The 23177-nt window shown below is 42.3% G+C and overlaps 1 protein-coding gene across 2 annotated transcripts in view; it reads right to left on the reverse strand.

Moving 5' to 3' along the window:
• Positions 1-483: 483 nt before the first annotated feature.
• The window catches only part of LOC311102899 (heterogeneous nuclear ribonucleoprotein R-like), a 29490-nt gene continuing 6796 nt past the window's right edge, over positions 484-23177 (reverse strand). The window contains exons 3-13 of one of the 2 annotated variants that reach the window (XM_084144372.1): positions 21450-21568; positions 21237-21344; positions 21007-21120; positions 20559-20738; positions 20220-20355; positions 12293-12498; positions 11797-11946; positions 11563-11684; positions 6016-6560; positions 3996-4072; positions 484-1920 (exon numbers count right to left, since the gene is read on the reverse strand). In XM_084144372.1, the coding sequence (XP_084000498.1) occupies positions 4041-4072; positions 6016-6560; positions 11563-11684; positions 11797-11946; positions 12293-12498; positions 20220-20355; positions 20559-20738; positions 21007-21120; positions 21237-21344; positions 21450-21568 (1712 nt within the window). In that variant the 3' untranslated portion in view covers positions 484-1920; positions 3996-4040. Of the gene's footprint in view, positions 1921-3995; positions 4073-5711; positions 6561-11562; positions 11685-11796; positions 11947-12292; positions 12499-20219; positions 20356-20558; positions 20739-21006; positions 21121-21236; positions 21345-21449; positions 21569-23177 lie in introns of those variants that run through there. The other variant, XM_084144371.1, reaches the window with a different exon arrangement.

The following is a 23177-nucleotide window of genomic DNA, read 5'->3' on the forward strand; positions in this document are numbered from 1 at the left end:
ACAACTTGTTCTCAACTGGCTTACCTGGTTAAATAAAGGTGAAATAAAAACATTAAATAAAAAACAGAGAGATCCTTGATGAAAACCTGCTCCAGAGTGCTCAGGACCTCAGACTGGGGCGAAGGTTCACCTTCCAACAGGACAACGACCCTAAGCACACAACCAAGACAACGCAGTAGTGGCTTCGGGACAAGTCTCTGAATGTCCTTGAGTGGCCCAGCCAGAGCCCGGACTTGAACCCGATCGAACATCTCTGAAGAGACCTGAAAATAGCTGTGCAGCAATGCTCCCCATCCAACCTGACAGAGCTTGAGATGATCTGCAGAGAAGAATGGGTGAAACTCCCCAAATACAGGTGTGCCAAGCTTGTAGCGTCATACCCAAGAAGACTCGAGGCTGTAATCGCTGCCAAAGGTGCTTCAACAAAGTACTAAGTAAAGGGTCTGAAAACGTATGTAAATGTGATCTTTTTTTTCTTTTTTTGTAAACAATTCTAAAAACCTGTTTTTGCTTTGTCATTATGGGGTATTGTGTGTAGATTGGGGATAAAACTATTTAATCCATTTAAGAATAAGGCTGTAACGTAACAAAATGTGGAAAAAGTAAAGGGGTCTGAATACTTTACGAATGCACTTTATGTGCATTTGACATTTGCTGTACTTTTTGCTGCATTTGTTGATAACGAAATCTGAAAATACTCTGGATACATTACTAACATGATAAGAATATTCCTGGAAGATGTGGGTTAGGTGCAACATAAGGGTTTGAGTGAGAGGACTAACTGGTGTCTCCAAGTGGTCACACACACCTCTCCAAAGTGTGCAGTTCCTATGCAATTTCAATGCACTTTTATGACTCAAAGAAGAGTTCAACTATAAGGTACTTTTTTTTAGCTCTCCTAGCTGTGCTGTTGAGGAACTAGGGCAAGCACACTTGTAGTTGTTTCGTTTGGAAGACAACCCTGCATCCCCGCATCACACAATTACTATTGTTGTTTACGCAATCCAAAAAACGGCCCATTATAAATTGCAATCTGGGTCAGGTGGGCTTGTTGAATACTTGTTTTATTGCCAACATGACTAGCTATGTTATAAAATACGATCTTACAGTGTTCGGCTTTAACCAATTCAGAGAAACAGATTGCAATTTTGGTGCGCATAGAAAAGGAGTCATGAGGTGTGTTCTGTGGTGAGATTTTCTTCACAATAGACAAACATAGGCTCCTTCTGTTCAGAACAACCCAGGGTATGATGCCATGTCATCTTGTAACTGTACATCAAACATAGTCATCATAAACGTTGACACTGTATATGTCATGAGTTTTATGATATGGAAATGTGAAGTGCACATTTGGACTCATGGGTATTTGGCTTGCTTGCATGACATCAAAGCTGTATTTATTATAATCCTCAATGTCTCATCTTTCGAAACACATTGTTGAGTCCTCTAAATTTACAGCATTTCCCTCACTCAGACAACAAAAAATGTCGCGTGCGGTGCTCAAGCTCAGAACCGCTGTCAGTCAAAACCCATACATCGCTGTGACGCGCATAGCCTGTGCTCTGACGTCATTTATAGCATGTTACTGTACAGCCACTGCGTTCCAATTTAGGCCGCTTATCAGTGCCCAAACCTGCTATTTTCAACCCGTATACAAGTGTAAAGGGTTATTAAGGGATACTTTTCTCTCTTACCTCACCCAGAAACTGACTTCAGCTTTCAGGATCTTATTCCCCACAGGAATTTGGTGAAACCTCAATAAGGGGAAGAGTAAGAAAAACAGTGAAAGAGAACGAACGGTTTAGGAAGAAAACGTCCTAAACTTACCCTGTAGTCCTCACAGCTGCCTCTGACTGCGAGCCCCACCTAGCAAGTCCACATCGTGACAAGACTGGGTCGGGGCCACCTCGGACACGCACCCTGATAGATAAGCCAGGTGACAAAAGCAAGGAGTTAAAATATGCTAGGGAAGTACTTACATCACTCTTCCTGGAAGTCACCTGAAATTAATCCGATTCTTTTGTTGATTTTTTCCTGTTATTTTTGGAACCACAGGTTAGAGATTCAAAACGGTTTTGGTCATGAATTTGTAAAGTTGGGTGTAGTGCTTTGGCACTGTTTGGTTGTTGAATCATTTGTAACATGGTAATAATCAATTGTATTTGGCTTCTGGTTCAGTGATCATTTGGTTCTAATTGCAAAATCTCATTGCATTGCAAACTGAGTATAAAATAAATGTTCTGTATATGTCTTTACCCAGCGTTTTTCAATTGATTTCAAGCAAATTAGCATCTTGTCATAGGATATCAAGCATCTTGATAAAGATTAGCAAAAAAGACTGTATAAAATGTATAATACAAATCTGGAAGGATTCTGAATGGATGAATGGTCTAAGATCCCTCCCAATGTGTTCTCTATATTTCTTGTAAAAAAAAAAATATATATATATATATATATATATATCTTTCTCTGAGCAATTGTATTCGTATAAAAAATATATACTTTCCCCATTTGTTTTGCATACAATATAGCTCAGTATTTGAATTATTTATTTTATAGTCATTTATGCTCATCTTTTATCAAGGGTGTCAATATTTAGGACCCCACTGTTTAAAACATTTCCTTCTTGTACATTCAAGGCTATATTAATAATGAAGAAAAATATGATATCATATTTGTCTCTCTTGTAAAAGTCGACCATCAACTGTACTAAGACAAAAAACTCATACCAAATGCCATTGTATTGAAAATACTAATACATCAAATATCACTATTCACTAACCTCCAACAAAATGATAAACACTAGAGAAACTGGCCTATTCTAAACAAAATGTATTTTGCCTATAATACAATAGTAGCATGCTATCAGCTATATTCTGTCTATCTAATAGTCTGTCAGAAGACATATCTGATCAGCAAAGTAATGTCTGATGGTATAAACAGATGACTGAAGTGGTTGTTGGTTCAACTCCAAGGCATACAATTTCTGTGCCCTTGAACAGATTAGGTTTGGCAAATTTGAATTGATGTATATCTAAATACACCCTAGATAGGGTGCCAGAGCAGAGACAAAGATCAGTGATCATAAAGTCCATCTGTACTTCCAAAGATCCATTATGAGGCAACAGGATCCAATCAGTCTGTACAAACAGATTAGCCAATCGTGTGGTCCTTCCACGAGATGTTCAGCAGACATAATATTCCAATTGCATTAGTCCTCAAGATTGAAAATGGTGAGCAGAAAAATATTTATCAGTATCTTCAGAGGATCATCGGTTTTCCAAATTTAGACATGAGCATTTGGGACATGTGGCCATGATAGGTTTATAAAACAGGATTGTCCTGAGTACAGGAAGTAGTTGAATGTTTTTCTTTAATTCTATTTTTTTCCGGGTTAATTAAAACAAAAAAGTTACATGTAAACACAGGCTAGTCTTTTTCATCTGCCCTCTTATGTTTCTTATTCATGATGGCAGTGAACTTTTGACTTTAAACAACCAAGCTAATGATGCATATAAACAAAGACTATTCCTTTTTCATCTGCCCCTTTTTTGTTTTGTTCAGGACTGCAGTGAACTTTTTACTTTCACCTAGTATAATCTGCATAATCTGTACCCATCTTTGGTCTCTGGCAAGGTAGTCTAATATCTGTTTAAGGCAGTGCTAGTTTTGGGAAGCTTGGTGACTGAAGTCCTTATAAGAGAAAAGCGCTATTCTCCATGTTTTACTCAGTAAACACATCACTGCATTATCTTTGTTCACTCGTACGTCTCTAAGTATTAAGCAGAAATTCCCATTCATGTTACCAGAATTAGTTTTACTAGAGGTGTTGACTAGAAAATGAATTGTCATTTTTAACATAAGTTAAAATTAGACACTAGCTGATGTAATCAAACTGGTGTATTATTTTACTGAGCAAAACAAGTGAAGTGGGCTGAGGCCCCTCAGCAGAGGGGTAGCGCCAGTTTAGCGGTGAAGAGGTAAACCAGGCTCACCCTTCTTTGGGGAAGAACACAGCAGAGAATAGATGTGTTCCTCACTCACTCAACCGCTGCCGTTCTCGCGTCTTCACCTGGGGTAATTCGGAATAAAAGGAGAAACTTAAACAAACAAAACACTAAATAAAAAACTGTTCAATTTTTATAAAATGGGAGAGTAGCTAAATAAGAAATTAAAACGATAACAAAATGTAAGAAAAAGATGCTGTACTATTTATATTGCTGGGTAATGGAGGGGGAATGCAGGAAAGAGCACATTAGTGTGAACTGCCAGGTGTTTGGTGTAAATGCGTTGGTCACTCAACTTACACATTTTGGTGTAAAGATGCCCAAAACGGAATAGTAAAACATCAGTGAAAGAACTACTTGATCCCAATAAAAGTCGTTGTTTTGTGTCTTTCATTTAAAAAATCCAATATCTCACATTCAAGGCCAAACATGGAGATCAAAATTGGTCTGATCAAAATATGCTACGACACGACTGAATTTGAAATAGCTGATAATTCAATGAAGTATGGTTGATTTTTATTGAAATGTAACAATAACATTTGTATAAATACAAACACATCAAAGAACAAATTGTCTTGGCGATTAAGGTTTTGCCAGACCCCTTATCTAAAAGGGGAAATTTGAGAGAAAATAGTTTTGAAGTTGTAGTAACACATTTAGAAAAACATAATTTGTCTACTTCTACAAATGCTAAACATACAACTTTAACGCAACTGTTACAGTACATGAAAAAGTGCAATTTTCCTCTCCTTTTTTACCCACCTCTGTAACAGCTCTCACTTTAAAGCCTTGTACAAGCAATGTCCTATGCCTACCTATCAGAAATCTGGGAGGGAAAATGTCCAATAAAGAGGGGGGTCTGGGAAGGGGTTGGTGGCCAGTCACTGAATGGTTCTCATGATTGCAAATGCTTTCTCAAAGAATTGTTCTTTTTTTAAATGATTGTCCACTTTTCCTGTAAATGCCAGACCAAAAAAAAAAAGTGACTTTTATATATAATTGTCTTGCTTTTTTAAAGCCCAAAACGTCCCAAGTAGCCACAAGAAAAGCAACAAAGGATTAAAACAAATTATTAAGCAAGTTATGTACTCTTTTGCTCTATATAGGTACTGTAGTGCAACCAATCCATATTTCAAAAAGGGTAATGTTAAGCCAATTTATGCATGCATGTTTTTGTTACTATTTCCTTAGAATGTGGGTGATATATACACACAGTAGAGCTGGGACGATAAACTGAAAATTATCGACACCGTCCACTTATCGTGGACATTTTGCTGCTATCGTTGATTACGATATATAACCTATATAGTTTGAAATTAAATACATTTGCTAATATGGGTTATTGTTAATGGGACAATTGATAGGTACAACATTCAAAGAAGTAGTAGCAGTTTTATGGGTAATATAAAAACATATGTGGTGCACTTTAAAGGCCCAGTGCTGTCAAAAACGTGATTTCCACACTATGAGGTTGGAATAATACAGTGAAAAGTATGATAATGCCATTTAAGAAATGTCAGCCTGTTTTGGTGGGATGGAGTTTTGGCCTGCCTGTAAATTGGTTAATAGACCAATAAAAAGTTTTAAATCTCTCTGCCAATAACAGCTAGTTTCCCCCTCCCCACTCAGACCACTCCCAGACAGTCCTAGCAAAATTCTTGCTTGAGAAATTGCTTTGCTAAGAAGCTATTTTTGTTTATTTTTGACAATTTTAATTGAAAACAATCACAGTATGGTACTTAATTGTTACCCAGAAATGATTTGATATTGAGATAAAAACGTCTGCATTGGACCTTTAAAGTTATAAACATATCTTTCAATTTAGTTATTGTGATAATTCAGTCAATTTATCGTGATATGGATTTTTGTCCATATAGCCCAGCTCTAACACACAGACATACAAAAGTTGCGGTCAAAGCCCAATCCGTTAATTTTTTTGTCTACTTCCATTGTTGCCCATAAGAATCTTGGTAAAACTCCTGGTTGTCATTATTGTAACCATAGTTACCAGAATAGTCGCCACCTTGTTGCAGGGGTTGCTGGGCGATGGGTTGGGAGCCCCAGTTCTGGTTGTTGGTCTGCCGGCGCTTGGAGTCCGGTTGGTTGTAACCGTCAGCCTTCCTCTTCCCGCCCACATTGCCCCCGCGGTTCCCCCGGGCCCCTCTGATGCCACGGCCCCTCTGCAGCTGGGGCGGGCCTCCCCGGCCCCCACGGCTCCCCCTCGGTATGCCCATAGGAGCCCCCCTTTGGATGTAGCCACCTCTGCCACGAGGGGGTGGTGCTCCTCGGCCTCTGGGGGGAGGGGGGGCACCTCGACTCACCCTGCCCCCTCTTCCTCTCGGCGCGTAGACATCATCGTAACCACTGTAGTAAGGGTCGTCGTAGCCACCTCTGTAGTCATGGTAGTCGTAACCCCCACCGTAGTAATCATCGTAGTAGTCCTCATAACCGTAGTAGTCTGGTGGGTATGAATAGCCACCTCTCCCGCCTCGCCCCCTGCCTCGCATGGGAGGTGGCATGCGTGGAGCAGGATAGTAGTAGTAATCATCATACCTGTGACAACAACAAAGCAAGAGAGGCAACATGACAGGTTTTTTGTGCAAACAGGAACATTAGGAATACTTTGCTTCCCACAGTTGTGTCAAGTTGGCTGGATGTCCTTTGGGTGGTGGACCATTCTTGATATACACGGGAAAGTGTTGAGCGTGAAAACCCCAGCAGCGTTGCAGTTCTTGACACACTCAACCTAGTACGCCTGGCACCTACTACCATACCCTGTTCAAAGGCTCTTAAAACTTTTGTCTTGCCCATTCACCCTCTGAATGGCACACATACACAATCCATGTCTCAATTGTCTCAAGGCTTAAAAATCCTTCTTTAATCTGTCTCCTCCCCTTCATCTACACTGTGGATTTAACATGTGACATTAATACGGGTCAGTCTATGTCATGGAAAGAGGTGTTCCTAATGTTTCGTACACTCAGTGTGAATACTTCAGAAAGGATTCACACCCCTTGACTTTTTCCACATTTTGTTGTTACAGCCTGAATTTAAAATTGATTAAATTTAGATTTTTTGTCACTGGCCTACACACAATACCCCATAATATCAAAGTGGATTATTTATTTTTTTACACATTTATTAAAAATGAAATGCTGAAATGTCTTGAGTCAATAAGTATTCAACCCCTTTGTTATTGCAAGCCTAAATAAGTAAAGGAGTAAAAATTTGCTTCACAAGTCACATAATAAGTTGCATGGACTCACTCTGTGCGCAATAAGTGTTTAACATTATTTTTGAATGACTACCTCATCTCTGTTCCCTACACATACAATTATCTGTAAGGTTCCTCAGTTGAGCAGTGAATTTCATACACAGATTCAACCACAAAGACCAGGGTGGTTTTCCAATGCCTCACAAAGAAGGGATCCTATTGGTAGATGGGTAAAAATAAAAAAGCAGACATTGAACATCCCTTTGAGCATGATGAAGTTATTCATTACACTTTGGATGGTGTATCAATACACCCAGTCACTACAAAAGATACAGGCGTCCTCCCTAACTCAGTTGCTGGAGAGGAAGGAAACCGCTCAGGGATTTCACCATGAGGCTAATGGTGACTTTAAAACAGTTACAGAATTTGTTAGGAGAAATCTGAGGATGGATCAACATTGTAGTTACTCCACAATCCTAACATAATTGAGTGGAAAGAAGGAAGCCTGTACAGAATGAAAATATTCCAAAACATGCATCAAGGCACTGAAGTAATACTGCAAAAAATGGGTCAATTAACTTTTTGTCCTCAATGCAAAGCATTATGTTTGGGTCAAATCCAATACAACACATTACTGAGTCCCACTCTTCATATTGTCAAGCATAGTGGTGGATGCATCATGTTATGGGTGTGCTTGTAATCGTTAAGGACTGGTGAGTTTTTCAGGATAAAAACGAAACAGAATGGAGCTAAGCACAGGCAAAATCCTAGCGGAAAACCTGGTTCAGTCTGCTTTCCACCAGACACTGGGAGATGAATTCACCTTTGAGCAGGACAATAACCTAAAACACAAGGCCAAATCTACGCTGACAGTGAATGTTCCTTAGCGGCCGAGTTACAGTTTTGACTTAAATCTGCTTAGAAATCAATGGTAAGACCTGAAAATGGTTGTCTAGCAATGATTACACCACATCAGTCACTGGCTTCATCAATAAGTGCATCGATGATGTCGTCCCCACAGTGACCGTACATACATTCCCCAACCAGAAGCCATGGATTACAGGAAACATCCGCACTGAGCTAAAGGGTAGAGCTGCCGCTTTCAAGGAACGGGACTCTAACCCGGACGCTTATAAGAAATCCCGCTATGCCCTCCGACGAACCATCAAACAGGCAAAGAGTCAATACAGGACTAAGATTGAATCGTACTACACTGGCTCTGACGCTCGTCGGATGTGGCAGGGCTTGAAAACTATTACAGACTACAAAGGGAAGCACAGCCGCGAGCTGCCCAGTGACACAAGCCTACCAGACGAGCTAAACCACTTCTATGCTCGCTTCGAGGCAAGCAACACTGACGCATGCATGAGAGCACCAGCTGTTCCGGATGACTATGTGATCATGCTCTCCGTAGCCGATGTGAGTAAGACTTTTAAGCAGGTCAACATTCACAAGGCCGCAGGGCCAGACGGATTACCAGGACGTGTACTCCGAGCATGTGCTGACCAACTGGCAAGTGTCTTCACTGACATTTTCAACATGTCCCTGACTGAGTCTGTAATACCAACATGTTTCAAGCAGACCACCATAGTCCCCGTGCCCAAGGACTCTAAGATAACCTGCCTAAATGACTACCGACCCGTAGCACTGACGTCTGTAGCCATGAAGTGCTTTGAAAGGCTGGTCATGGCTCACATCAACAGCATTATCCCAGAAACCCTAGACCCACTCCAATTTGCATACCGCCCCAACAGATCCACAGATGATGCAATCTCTATTGCACTCCACACTGCCCTTTCCCACCTGGACAAGAGGAACACCTACGTGAGAATGCTATTCATTGACTACAGCTCAGCATTCAACACCATAGTGCCCTCTAAGCTCATCACTAAGCTAAGGATCCTGGGACTAAACACCTCCCTCTGCAACTGGATCCTGGACTTCCTGACGGGCCGCCCCCAGGTGGTAAGGGTAGGTAACAACACATCTGCCACACTGATCCTCAACAGGGGGCCCCTCAGGGGTGCGTGCTCAGTCCCCTCCTGTACTCTCTGTTCACCCATGACTGCATGGCCAGGCACGACTCCAACACCATCATTAAGTTTGCCGACGACACAACAGTGGTAGGCCTGATCACCGACAACGATGAGACAGCCTATAGGGAGGAGGTCAGAGACCTGGCCGTGTGGTGCCAGGACAACAACCTCTCCCTCAACGTGACCAAGACAAAGGAGATGATTGTGGACTACAGGAAAAAAAAGAGGACTGAGCATGCCCCCATTCTCATCGACGGGGCTGTAGTGGAACAGGTTGAGAGCTTCAAGTTCCTTGGTGTCCACATCACCAACGATCTATCATGGTCCAAACACACCAAGACAGTCGTGAAGAGGGCACGACAAAGCCTATTCCCCCTCAGGAGACTGAAAAGATTTGGCATGGGTCCTCAGATCCTCAAAAAATTCTACAGTTGCACCATCGAGAGCATCCTGACTGGTTGCATCACCGCCTGGTATGGCAACTGCTTGGCCTCCGACCGCAAGGCACTACAGAGGGTAGTGCGTACGGCCCAGTACATCACTGGGGCCAAGCTTCCTGCCATCCAGCACCTCTATACCAGGCGGTGTCAGAGGAAGGCCCTCAAAATTGTCAAAGACTCCAGCCACCCTAGTCATAGACTGTTCTCTCTGCTACCGCACGGCAAGCGGTACCGGAGTGCCAAGTCTAGGTCCAAAAGACTTCTCAACAGCTTCTACCCCCAAGCCATAAGACTCCTGAACAGCTAATCATGGCTACCCTGACTATTTGCACTGCCCCCTCACCCCATCCTTTTTACGCTGCTGCTACTCTGTTAAACATTTATGCATAGTCACTTTAACTCTACCCACATGTACATATAACTTCAACTATCTCAACTAGCCGGTGCCCCCGCACATTGACTCTGCACCGGTACCCCCCTGTATATATAGGCTCTCTACTGTTATTTTATTTTACTTCTGCTCTTTTTTTCTCAACACTTTTTTTGTTGTTGTTTTATTTTTACTTTTTTTGTTAAAAATAAATGCACTGTTGGTTAAGGGCTGTAAGTAAGCATTTCACTGTAATGTCTGCACCTGTTGTATTCGGCGCATGTGACCAATACAATTTGATTTGATTTGATTTGATCCACAACCAATTTGACAGAGCTTGATTAATTTTGAAAATAATATTGGGGAAATGTTGCACAATCCAGGTGTGGAAAGCTCTTTGGCAGTTTGTGAAATCCTATTAATTTGCATATCTGATTAGAAGCTGTTCTTTTTCCTGCAGTCTGGACAGCCAAAAAGCACACGGAATCTGATATTTCAAGCCACATTTCAAAACACCTTCGTAGGTGGTTTGAAGTCAGATATACATCTGATTCCTGGCCATTTGACTTGTGTCTGAACGGTCAAATCTTATTTATCTGCCCACAAGTGGCTTTTAGACTGTTATTCGGCATATCTTGTTGCTTGCTAGATACTCTGTTGACAGTTTGATAAGAACATGTGGTAGCTAACTAGCTTGTTAATTGTTTACAAACAAATTAGTGAATGTGCTAGAAAGCTAAACAGCTACCTAGCTAGCTAATTGAATGCTGTGGCTTGTCAAAAAGGACTTGTTTGGATCAAGTTGGATCATCTTATCCTTTGAAGCTTTAAAAGTGTTCTTACCCTATGATTTTGAACATTCAAAGCAACAGGGAAACGTTCATGGAAGGCATTGTTGTCACCTGAGCTTGCTACATAACTTCTGAGTGATAGGAAGCACAAGCACCACCACCAATCAGCCTACACCACTGCACACACACCCGTCATTACTATGAAATCTAGTGTAGCCTTGTCAGCAAATGGCTGATGTCTGAACACACACAAATCTGATTTGGTCACTTGATGTTTGGACAGTCAGTAATACAAAACGGATTTGAAAAACAAAACTGATTTGAGCATTAAGGCCTGCAGTGTGAACAAGGCTTTATAGACTTACCCAGAAAGACTCACAGCTGTAATTGCTGCCAAAGGTGCTTTTACAAAGTATTGACTCAGGGGTGTGAATACTTATGTAAAAGGGATATTTCTGTATTTCATTTTCAATAAAAACATGTTTTTACTTTGTCATTATGGAGTATCGTGTGTAGATGGGTGAGCAAAAAAATATATTTAATAAATTTTGAATTCAGGCTGTAACACAACAAAATGTGGAATAAGTCAATGTGTATGAATACTTTCTGAAGGCACTGTAGAACACAAAAACAGGTCATAAGACGGTCATACCAGCCACTCCAAGCAGACTGGGCGTCGCTAGGTGTGGTCGACCTCTACTCACCCTGTGGTCCTGGTTGGCTGTCTCTGGGCCTGCCGCTCTTTCCTCTTCTTGTCCGGAGGCTTTGCCAGAACAATCTCTATCTCCTCGCCTTCCAATTCTTTGCCGTTCATTTCTTGCATTGCCTAAACGGTAGTGGGTTTCCCCAAGTGAATTTCCCAGAGATTCTCTACAAGCACAAGATAAACACACATAGCATGTATAATCAAAGGAGGCGTAGAAGACGCCTGTACTCACCTTTACGGCAGCAGCTCTGTCCTCAAAGTGCACAAAGGCATAGTCTTTCAGCTTCTTGACCCGTTCCAACTTCCCAAACTGGGAGAAAGTTTTCTCCAGGAGCTCCTCTGTGACTGGTGTGGCCAGTTTCCTCACAAACAGCACTTTTACCTGGTGGAAGATATTTACATTTGACATACATTTTAGTCATTTAGCAGACGCTCTTATCCAGAGTGACTTACAGTTAGTGAGTGCATACATTTTCATACTGCATACATTTTCATACCACCCCCCCGTGGGAAACGAACCCACAACCCTGGCGTTGCAAGCTACATGCTCTACCAACTGAGCTACAGAATACCAAAAGAGAGCCTTTAGAAGTTGTTCTCTGACATAGGATGACCATTTTATTTCAAAATGAAAGATATCTGCATATTTTCTCTACACCCTAGTATCTGTGATTTATCATCCCTTTGCGGTGTTCAGACACTCGAGGTGCAGGTCTTTAAGATCTCACCTTTGCCATAATCTCTGGGTCCGGTTCGTCTACTGGGTCTGCCCACTCAACAGTAACAGGGTTCCCCCACACCTTCACCTTGCCACTCATGAGGCGGCGACGGGCCTGGGCTGCAGACTTGTGGTCCTCGTATTCCAAGAAACAGAAGCCACGGTTCTTCTTTTTGTCATCAGGCTGGTGGTAGAGTATTACCTCCATGAGGCCCTCTGGTGGAAGCACACAAAAGTGCACGGTCAAGAAATTACTAGAAAAGCCTCCATTACACTGATTATATAATATGAGTATAATATGATTGACTAGGATATGTCGTCACTGGGTGGTTGTCAAGTGTGTCTCCGGTAAGTTTCATGATGAATGAAATCATTTAGGATGACAGTCAGAACACACAGGGCTGCACCAAACGGTACAGTAGGGCAGCAGGTAGCCTAGCAGTTAAGAGCGATGAGCCAGTAACTAAAAGGTTGCTTGTTCGAATCTCCAAGCTAAGTAAAACATCTGCCGATGTGCCCTTGAGCAAGGCACTTAACCCTAATTGCAGTATAAAGACAGAGAAAAAATGGCAGGTCTTTATGTCCAGGTGGAGTACCCAGGTATTAAAGCATGAATAAAATATGTAGGACCAAATCACTGATCTTCTCAGATTGCTTAATAACTTGTTGAAATTCTCCAACTACAGTGCCTTTAGATAGATACCCCTTGACTTACTCCACATTTTGTTGTGTTACAGCCTGAATTCCAAATCCATCTACACACAACACCCCATAATGAAAATGTATTGTATACATGTATACATAAATATCTAATTTACATAAGTATTCACACCCCTTAGTCAATACTTTATAGAAGCACCTTTGACAGTGATTACTGCTGTGAGTCTTTCTGGGTAAGTCACTAAGACCTTTGCACACCTGGATTGTGCAATATTTGCACATTATTCTTTTCAAAATTCTTTAAGTTCTGTCAAATTGGTTGTTGATCATTGCTAGACAACCATTTTCAAGTCTTGCCATAGATTTTCAAGCAGATTTAAGTCAAAACTGTAACTCGGCCACTGAGGAACATTCACTGTCTTCTTGGTAAGCAACTCCAGTGTATATTTGGCCTGGTGTTTTAGGTTATTGTCCTGCTGAAAGGTGAATTCATTTCCCAGTGTCTGGTGGAAAGTAGACTGAACCAGGTTTTCCTCTACGATTGTGACTGTGCTTAGCTCCATTCTGTTTCGTTTTTATCCTGAAAAAAATGATTACAAGCATACCCATAACATGATGCAGACACTACTACGCTTAAACACGTGGAGAGTGGTACTAAGTAATGTGTTGTATTGGATTTGCCGCAAACATACCACTTTTTTCAGTATTACTTTAGTGCCTTGTTGCAAACAGGATGCAAGTTTTAGAATATTTTCATTCTGTACAGGCTTCCTTTTCACTCTATCAATTAGGTATTGTGGAGTAACTACAATGTTGTTGAACCATCAGTTGTCTATCACAGCCATTAAACTCTTCAACTGTTTTAAAATCACCATTGGCCTTATGGTGACATCCCTGAGCGGTTTCCTTCCTCTCCGGCAACTGAGTTAGGAAGAACGCATGCATATTTGTAGTGACTGGGTGTATTGAGTGGATTATTTATTTTTTTACACATTTATTAAAAATGAAATGCTGAAATGTCTTGAGTCAATAAGTATTCAACCCCTTTGTTATTGCAAGCCTAAATAAGTAAAGGAGTAAAAATTTGCTTCACAAGTCACATAATAAGTTGCATGGACTCACTATGTGCGCAATAAGAGTTTAACATTATTTTTGAATGACTACCTCATCTCTGTCCCCTACACATACAATTATCTGTAAGGTTCCTCAGTTGAGCAGTGAATTTCATACACAGATTCAACCCACAAAGACCAGGGTGGTTTTCCAATGCCTCACAAAGAAGGGATCCTATTGGTAGATGGGTAAAAATAAAAAAGCAGACATTGAACATCCCTTTGAGCATGATGAAGTTATTCATTACACCATCCAAAGTGTAATGAATAACTTCATCATGCTCAAAGGGATGTTCAATGTCTGCTTTTTTATTTTTACCCATCTACCAATAGGATCCCTTCTTTGCAAGGCATTGGAAAACTGCTCAACTGAGGGTCCTTACAGGTAATTGTATATGTGGGGTATAGAGATGAGGTGGTCATTAAAAAATCATGTTAAACACTATTATTGCTCACAGAGTGAGTCCATGCAACTTACAGTGCCTTCAGAAAGTATTCAGACCCCTTGACCTTTTCTACATTTTGTTAGATTACAGCCTTATTCTAAAATTGATTACATTTGTTTTTTCCCCTCATCAATCTGCACACAATACCCCACAATGACAAAGCAAAAACAGGATTTTAGAAATGTTTGCTAATTTATTAAGAATAAAAAAATGAAATATCACATTTACGTAAATATTCAGACTCCTTACTCAGTACTTTGTTGAGGCACCTTTGGCAGCAATTACAGCCTAGAGTCTTCTTGGGTATGACGCTACAAGCTTGGCACACCTGTATTTGGGGAGTTTCTCCCATTCTTCTCTGCAGATCATCTCAAGCTCTGTCAGGTTGGATGGGGTGTGTTGCTACACACCTATTTTCAGGTCTCTCCAGAGATGATCGATCGGGTTCAAGTCCGGACTCTGGCTGGGCCACTCAAGGACATTCAGAGACTTGTCCCGAAGCCACTCCTGCATTGTCTTGGCTGTGTGCTTAGGATCGTTGTCCTGTTGGAAGGTGAACCGTCACCCCCAGTCGGAGTTCCTGAGCACTCTGGAGCAGGTTTTCATCAAGGATCTCTCTGTTATTTGCTACGTTCATCTTTGCCTCGATCCTGACTAGTCTCCCAGTCCCTGCTGCTAAAAACATCCCCACAGCATGATGCTGCCACCACCATGCTTCACCGTGGGGATGGTGCCAGGTTTCCTCCAGAAGTGACACTTGGCATTCCGGCCAAAGAGTTCAATCTTGGTTTCATCAGACCAGAGAATCTTGTTTCTCATGGTCTGAGAGTCTTTAGGTGCCTTTTGGCAAACTCCAAGCGGGCTGTCATGTGCCTTTTACTGAGGAGTGGCTTCCGTCTGGCCACTCTACCATAAAGGCCTGATTGGGGCAGTGCTGCAGAGATGGTTGTTCTTCTGGAAGATTCTCCCATCTCCACAGAGGAACTCTAGAGCTCTGTCAGGGTGACCATCTGGTTCTTAGTCACCTCCCTGACCGAGGCCCTTCTCCCCCGATTGCTCAGTTTGGCCGGGCGGCCAGCTCTAGGAAGAGTCTTGGTGGTTCCAAACTTTTTCCATTTAAGAATGATGAGGCCACTGTGTTCTTGGGGACCTTCAATGCTGCAGAAATTCTTTGGTAGCCTTCCCCAGATCTGTGCCTCGACACAATCCTGTCTCGGAGCTCTACGGACAATTCCTTCGACCTCATGGCTTGGTTTTTGCTCTTACATGCACTGTCAACTGTGGGACCTTATATAGACAGGTGTGTGCCTTTCCAAATCATATCCAATACATTGAATTTACCACAGGTGGTTTCCAATCAAGTTGTAGAAACATCTCTAGGATGATCAATTGAAACAGGATGCACCGGAGCTCAATTTCGAGTCTCATAGAAAAGGGTCTGAATACTTATGTAAATAAGGTATCTGTTTTTTATTTTTAATACATTTGCAAACATTTCTAAAACCTGTTTTTACTTTGTCATTATGGGGTATTGTTTTATTAATTTTTTATTTCACCTTTATTTAACCAGGTAAGCCAGTTGAGAACAAGTTCTAATTTACAACTGCGACCTGGCCAAGATAAAGCAAAGCAGTGCGATAAAAACAACAACACAGAGTTACATATGGGGTAAAACAAAACAAAAGTCAAAAATACAACAGAAAATATATATACAGTGTGTGCAAATGTAGCAAGTTATGGAGGTATGGCAATAAATAGGCCATAGTGCAAAATAATTACAATTAGTATTAACACTGGAATGATAGATGTGCAAGAGTTGATGTGCAAATAGAGATACTGGGGTGCAAATGAGCAAAATAAATAACAATATTGGGATGAGGTAGTTGGGTGGGCTAATTTCAGATGGGCTGTGTACAGGTGCAGTGATCGGTAAGGTGCTCTGACAACTGATGCTTAAAGTTAGTGAGGGAGATAAGAGTCTCCAGCTTCAGAGATTTTTGCAGGTACGGTGTGATTCGAAATGGTCGGTGATCTGTTTGTTAACTTGGCTTTCAAAAACTTTCGAAAGGCAGGGCAGGATGGATATAGGTCTGTAACAGTTTGGATCTAGAGTGTCACCCCCTTTGAAGAGGGGGATGACCACGGCAGCTTTCCAATCTCTGGGGATCTCAGACGTTACAAAAGAGAGGTTGAACAGGCTAGTAATAGGGGTTGCGACAATTTCAGCGGCTAATTTTAATAATAATAATAATAATAATATGCCATTTAGCAGACGCTTTTATCCAAAGCGACTTACAGTCATGCGTGCATACATTTTTGTGTATGGGTGGTCCCGGGGATCAAACCCACTACCTTAGAAATAAAGGGTCCAGATTTTCTAACCCAGCTGATTTGTAGGGGTCCAGATTTTGCAGCTCTTTCAGGACATTAGCTATCTGAATTTGTGTGAAGGAGAAGCGGGGGGGGGCATGGTCAAGTTGCAGCAGAGGGTGCAGAGCTGGTGACCGGGGTAGTGGTAGCCAGGTGGAAAGCATGGCCAGCCGTAGCAAAATGCTTGTTGAAATTCTTGATTATTGTAGATTTATCGGTGGTGATAGTGTTTCCTAGCCTCAGTGCAGTGGGCAGCTGGGAGGAGGTGCTCTTATTCTCCATGGACTTTACAGTGTCCCAAAACTTTTTGGAGTCAGTGCTACATAATGCAAATTTCTGTTTGAAAAAGCTAGCCTTTGCTTTCCTAACTGCTTGTGTATATTAGTTCCTAACTTCCCTGAAAAGTTGCATATCGCGGGGGCTATTCGATGCTAATGCAGTACGCCACAGGATGTTTTTGTGCTGGTCAAGGGCAGTCAAGTCTGAGGAGAACCAGGGGCTATATCTGTTCTTAGTTCAACATTTCTTGAATGGGGCATGCTTATTTAAGATTGAGAGGAAAGCACTTTTAAAGAACAACCAGGCATCCTCTACTGACGGAATGAGATCGATATCCATCCAGGATACCTGGGCCAGGTCAATTAGGAAGGCCTGCTCGCTAAAGTGTTTTAGGGAGCGTTTGACAGTGATGAGGGGTGGTCGTTTGACCACGGATCCGTTATGGACGCAGGCAATAAGGCAGTGATCGCTGAGATCCTGGTTGAAGACAGCTGAGGTGTATTTAGAGGGTAAATTTGTCAGGATGAAATCTATAAGGGTGCCCATGTTTACAGATTTAGGGTTGTACCTGGTAGGTTCCTTGATAATTTGTGTGAGATTGAGGGCATCTAGTTTGGATTGTAGGATGGCCGGGGTGTTAAGCATATCCCAGTTTAGGTCACCAAGCAGTACGAACTCTGAGGATAGATGGGGGGCAATCAATTTACATATGGTGTCCAGGGCACAGCTGGGGGCTGAGGGGGGTCTGTAGCAAGCGGCAACAGTGAGAGACTTATTTCTGGAAAGGTGGATTTTTAGAAGTAGGAGCTCAAACTGTTTGGGCACAGACCTGGATAGTATGATAGAGCTCTGTAGGCTATCTCTACAGTAGATTGCAACTCCACCCCCTTTGGCAGTTCTAACTAGACAGAAAATGTTGTAGTTAGGGACGGACATTTCTGAATTTTTGGTGGCCTTCCTAAGCCAGGATTCAGACACTGCTAGAAGATCAGGGTTGGCGGAGTGTGCTAACGCAGTGAATAACTCAAACTTAGGGAGGAGGGTTCTGATGTTAACATGCAAAAAACCAATGCTTTTACGGTTACAGAAGTCAACAAATGATAGCTCCTGGGGAGTAGGAGTGATACTGGGGGCTGCAGGGCCTGGGTTTACCTCTACATCACCAGAGGAACAGAGGAGGACTAGAATAAGGATACGGCTAAAGGCTTTAAGAACTGGTCTTCTAGTGTGTTGGGTACAGAGAGTAAAGGGGGCAGATTTCCGGGCGTTGTAGAATAGATTCAGGGCATTATGTACAGACAAGGATATGGAAGGATATGAGTACAGTGGAGGTAAACCTACGCGTTGGGTAACAATGAAAGAGATAGCATCACTGGAGGCACCGATTGAGCCGGTCTCACGTGTATGGGGGGTGGAACAAAGGAGCTATTTGAGGCAATTTGAGAGGGACTTGGGGCGTTACAGTGAAATTGTATAATAAGAACTAACTGGAACAGCAATAGGCAAGGCATATTCACATGGGAGAGAGGCATAAAGCAATCACAGGTGTTATTAGAGAGAGCTAAGACAACAACTGGTAATGGCGATGAAAGTTTGGGCTGAGGCTAAACAGATAAACAGGACAGGGTACCGTGTAAAGGAACAGTCCAGCAGGCATCAGCTGTGCAGCTGAGTGATCATAAGGTCCAGTGAACAGCAATATGTGAGTCCGAGAGCAGTTCGAATTGGTGCTACAGCACAGGCTAGCAGGAAGCACGGCTGTTGTTTGCGTGTGCTAGCGGGCCGGGGCTAGCAGATGGATCTTCATGGTCGTCGCAACGGGAAGCCTCTTGAAACCACAGACAATTACGTTGGCAGACCAGTCGTGATGGATCGGCGGGGCTCCGTGTCGACTCTAGGAGGTCCCGTCCGGTTGACAGAGAGGTAGATAGCCGGGAGATGGGCCTGACTCGAGGCTAGCTCAAGGCTGATTAGCCAACAACAACATCCATTTGGTTGCAGCTAGCTAGTTGCGATGATCCGGAGTTAAATGTCCAGTGATTCAGTGATTCCGGCAGAAAAACCGATATGTTCTGGGTCGATAACGCGCTGTGCAGACAGTGCAGACTGGCCGATAATAGTCCAGGCTAGAGCTGGCTGGTAGGTAGTGCAGGCCACGGACAATGGTGAAAAACCGCTAACGGTGGCTAATAGCAAGTAGCTAGTTAGCTGGCTACTCCCGTCCGGTAGACAGAGAGGTAGATAGCCGGGATATGGGCTTGGCTCGAGGCTAGCTCAAGGCTAACTGGTGCTTGCTTCGAGGGCAGTGGTGATTAGCCAACAGCAACATCCATTTGGTTGCGGCTAGCTAGTTGCGATCCGGTGTTAATGTCCAGTGATTCAGTTATTCCGGCAGAAAATCCAATGTTCTGGGTGAAAACCGCTAACGGTGGCTAATCGCAAGTAGCTAGTTAGCTGGCTAGCTAGTTTCAACTGGAGATTCTAGATAAAAGGTAAGTCAATAATAGAATCCGTTCCACATTGAGTGAGGCGGGTTGCAGGAAAGTCTATTTAGTAGAAGGATGAAAAGTGTGATAGCGAAATATGTACTAAAAATAAAAATAAAAGGTTATTTACACAGACACACACAGAGTACAGGACCGCACTGCTACGCCATCTTGGATTGTGTGTAGATTGCTGATAAAATGTTTTTATTTAATCCATTTTAGAATAAGGCTGTAACGTAACAAAATGTGGAAAAAGTCAAGGGATCTGAATACTTTCCGAAGGCACTGTATTATGTGACTTGTTAAGTAAATTTTTACTCCTGAACTTATTTAGGCTTGCCATAAAAATGGGGCTCCATACTTATTGACTCAAGACATTTCAGCTTTTCCTTTTTGTAAAAATTTCTCTTAAAAATAATTCCACTGACCTTCTGGGGTAATGTGTGTAGGCCAGTGACTAAAATCTCAATTTAATCCATTTTAAATTAAGTTGTAACACAACAACATTTCAAATATAAACCATTATTTCAATTTAAGGGGAACAAAAGAAGATGATACAAAAATGGTACTGATCTTTCTCTAACCTGTGACTTTGCTGAAATCTTCCAATATGCTTTCTCTTGTCTTGTTCTTTGGAATTGACCCAACAAACAGCCGATTGTTTGCGACAGAGATGCAGACACCCAGGTATTTACCTGACCGGATTTCATAATTATCACACTAAAACAAAAAGATCAACAAGAAGTGTTCTCAAAATTTAGCCCCACACAGGTAAGTCATGCACAGTTGCACTTCCCAGATAACTCTGGTATGATGAAGACAAAGTGACCCACCTGTCTACAAGGTTCAAGGATAGCAAAGAAAATACTGTTAATTGCCAAATCATGCTCTTTATGTCTGGTGATTAAAAGGGGAAATCTTACAAGCTTGACGGCCTCTAGGGCAGCATCTTTATTGCAGAAGGTGATGAAGGCATATCCTCTGTTCTGACCCGAGAGAAGGGGGTCCATCATCAGACGCAGGTCCCAAATGGGCCCCGCTTTCTCAAACAGAGGGACCAGCTCATCCTCATACAGGTCCCTGGGGATCTTCCCGACAAATACCTGCATTGATAAGATAAAAATGTCAAATTAAAGACATACTGTGTAACTATGATTGTATTTTACTTGGATAAGATGGTGCTCCCTAGAAATCTAAGAGGTTGGTTCGTGAAAAGGCATATTAGATGTTGAACAGTCTTTCACCAGCATTCATTTCCATTAGGTTACAAATATTTTTTTACAACAGACAATAATTGAGAGGACATCTCCCTAACAGCCAATACATGAGATGACTATATCTTTCACAGCCAGTAAAGGTTGTGCTTCTTGCCTCTGTTCCGATTCCAGGCTGGGCCCCTGAGTACACCTCGTCAGGTGGAGGCCCCCCATACTTCCTCTGTCCTGTGGTGACATCCAAAGTGTAACCTGTTCTTTCCAGAAGAGCCTAGACAGCATCAACAACACATACATTCATTCAGAGACCTGCATGACATATTTCCATCACTGTTAAAATATAAACGAATTGCACTTAATGGAAAAAATAAGAAACAATTTGTTCACCTTTATCTTAGTCTCATCAGGACCCTTTGTGGATTCTTGAACTTTACTTCCTTGCTTTTCTCGCTGTCTGTATGTCTTCATCACACCACAGAGAAATGCACTTTTGTTCTGAGAGAGAGAGAGCACCAATAGATTTTAAGTGTAAATCACTATTATTCTTTTTAGCTTCTTGTAAGACTACTTTTGAGGGACAGTGTGGACAGGACCACTCACCTGCACATGTGACAGGTCACTCTCCTTGAACTGCAGTAACACTGACAGGGCTCCCTCCTCATTGAACTCCCTGAGGGCGTCAATGGCTCTCTCGTCCAGGTCAGTGTAAGCCACCAGTCCTGGAATGCAGAGACACAACACACACACACAGTGGGCGGCAGGTAGCCTAGTGTTGGGCGAAAGGTTGCTTGTTCGAATCCCCGAGCCGACTAGGTGAAAAATCTGTCAATGTGCCCTTGAGCAAGGCACTTAACCCTAATTGCTCCAGGGTCGCCATCAATAATGGCTGATCCCTGGCTGTGACCCCACTCTCCAAGGGTGTCTCGGGGTGTGGGACATGCAAAAAACAAATGTCTAATTCACACGTACAGTGACTTGCAAAAGTATTCATCCCCCTTGGCGTTTTTCCTATTTTGTTGCATTACAACCTGTAATTTAAATTGATTTTTATTTGGATTTCATGTAATGGACATACACCAAATAGTCCAAATTGGTGGTCAAATGAAAAAAATAACTTGTTTCAAAAAATTCTGGTGCGTGCATATATATTCACCCCCTTTGCTATGAAGCCCCTAAATAAGATCTGATGCAACCAATTACCTTCAGAAGTCACATAATTAGTTAAATAAAGTCCAACTGTGTGCAATCTAAGTGTCACATGATCTGTCACATGATCTCAGTACATACAGTGGAGAGAACAAGTATTTGATACACTGCCTATTTTGCAGGTTTTCCTACTTACAAAGCATGTAGAGGTCTGTAATTTTTATCATAGGTACACTTCAACTGTGAGACGGAATCTAAAACAAAAATCCAGAAAATCACATTGTATGATTTTTAAGTAATTCATTTGCATTTTATTGCATGACATAAGTATTTGATCATCTACCAACCAGTAAGAATTCCTGCTCTCACAGACCTGTTAGTTTTTCTTTAAGAAGCCCTCCAGTTCTCCACTCATGACCTGTATTAACTGCACCTGTTTGAACTCGTTACCTGTATAAAAGACACCTGTCCACACACTCAATCAAACAGACTCCAACCTCTCCACAATGGCCAAGACCAGAGAGCTGTGTAAGGACATCAGGGATAAAATTGTAGACCTGCACAAGGCTGGGATGGGCTACAGGACAATAGGCAAGCAGCTTGGTGAGAAGGCAACAACTGTTGGCACAATTATTAGAAAATGGAAGAAGTTCAAGATGACGGTCAATCACCCTCGGTCTGGGGCTCCATGCAAGATCTCACCTCGTGGGGCATCAATGATCATGAGGAAGGTGAGGGATCAGCCCAGAACTACACGGCAGGACCTGGTCAATGACCTGAAGAGAGCTGGGACCACAGTTTCAAGGAAAACCATTAGTAACACACTACGCCGTCATGGATTAAAATCCTGCAGTGCACGCAAGGTCCCCCTGCTCAAGCCAGTGCATGTCCAGGCCCATCTGAAGTTTGCCAATGACCATTTGGATGATCCAGAGGAGGAATGGGAGAAGGTCATATGGTCTGATGAGACAAAAATAGAGCTTTTTGGTCTAAACTCCACTCGCCGTGTTTGGAGGAAGAAGAAGGATGAGTACAACCCCAAGAACACCATCCCAACCGTGAAGCATGGAGGTGGAAACGTCATTCTTTGGGGATGCTTTTCTGCAAAGGGGACAGGACGACTGCACCGTATTGAGGGGAGGATGGATGGGGCCATGTATCGCGAGATCTTGGCCAACAACC

Source organism: Coregonus lavaretus, assembly GCF_964263955.1.
Source record: "Coregonus lavaretus genome assembly, chromosome: 27".
NCBI lineage: Eukaryota > Metazoa > Chordata > Actinopteri > Salmoniformes > Salmonidae > Coregonus > Coregonus lavaretus.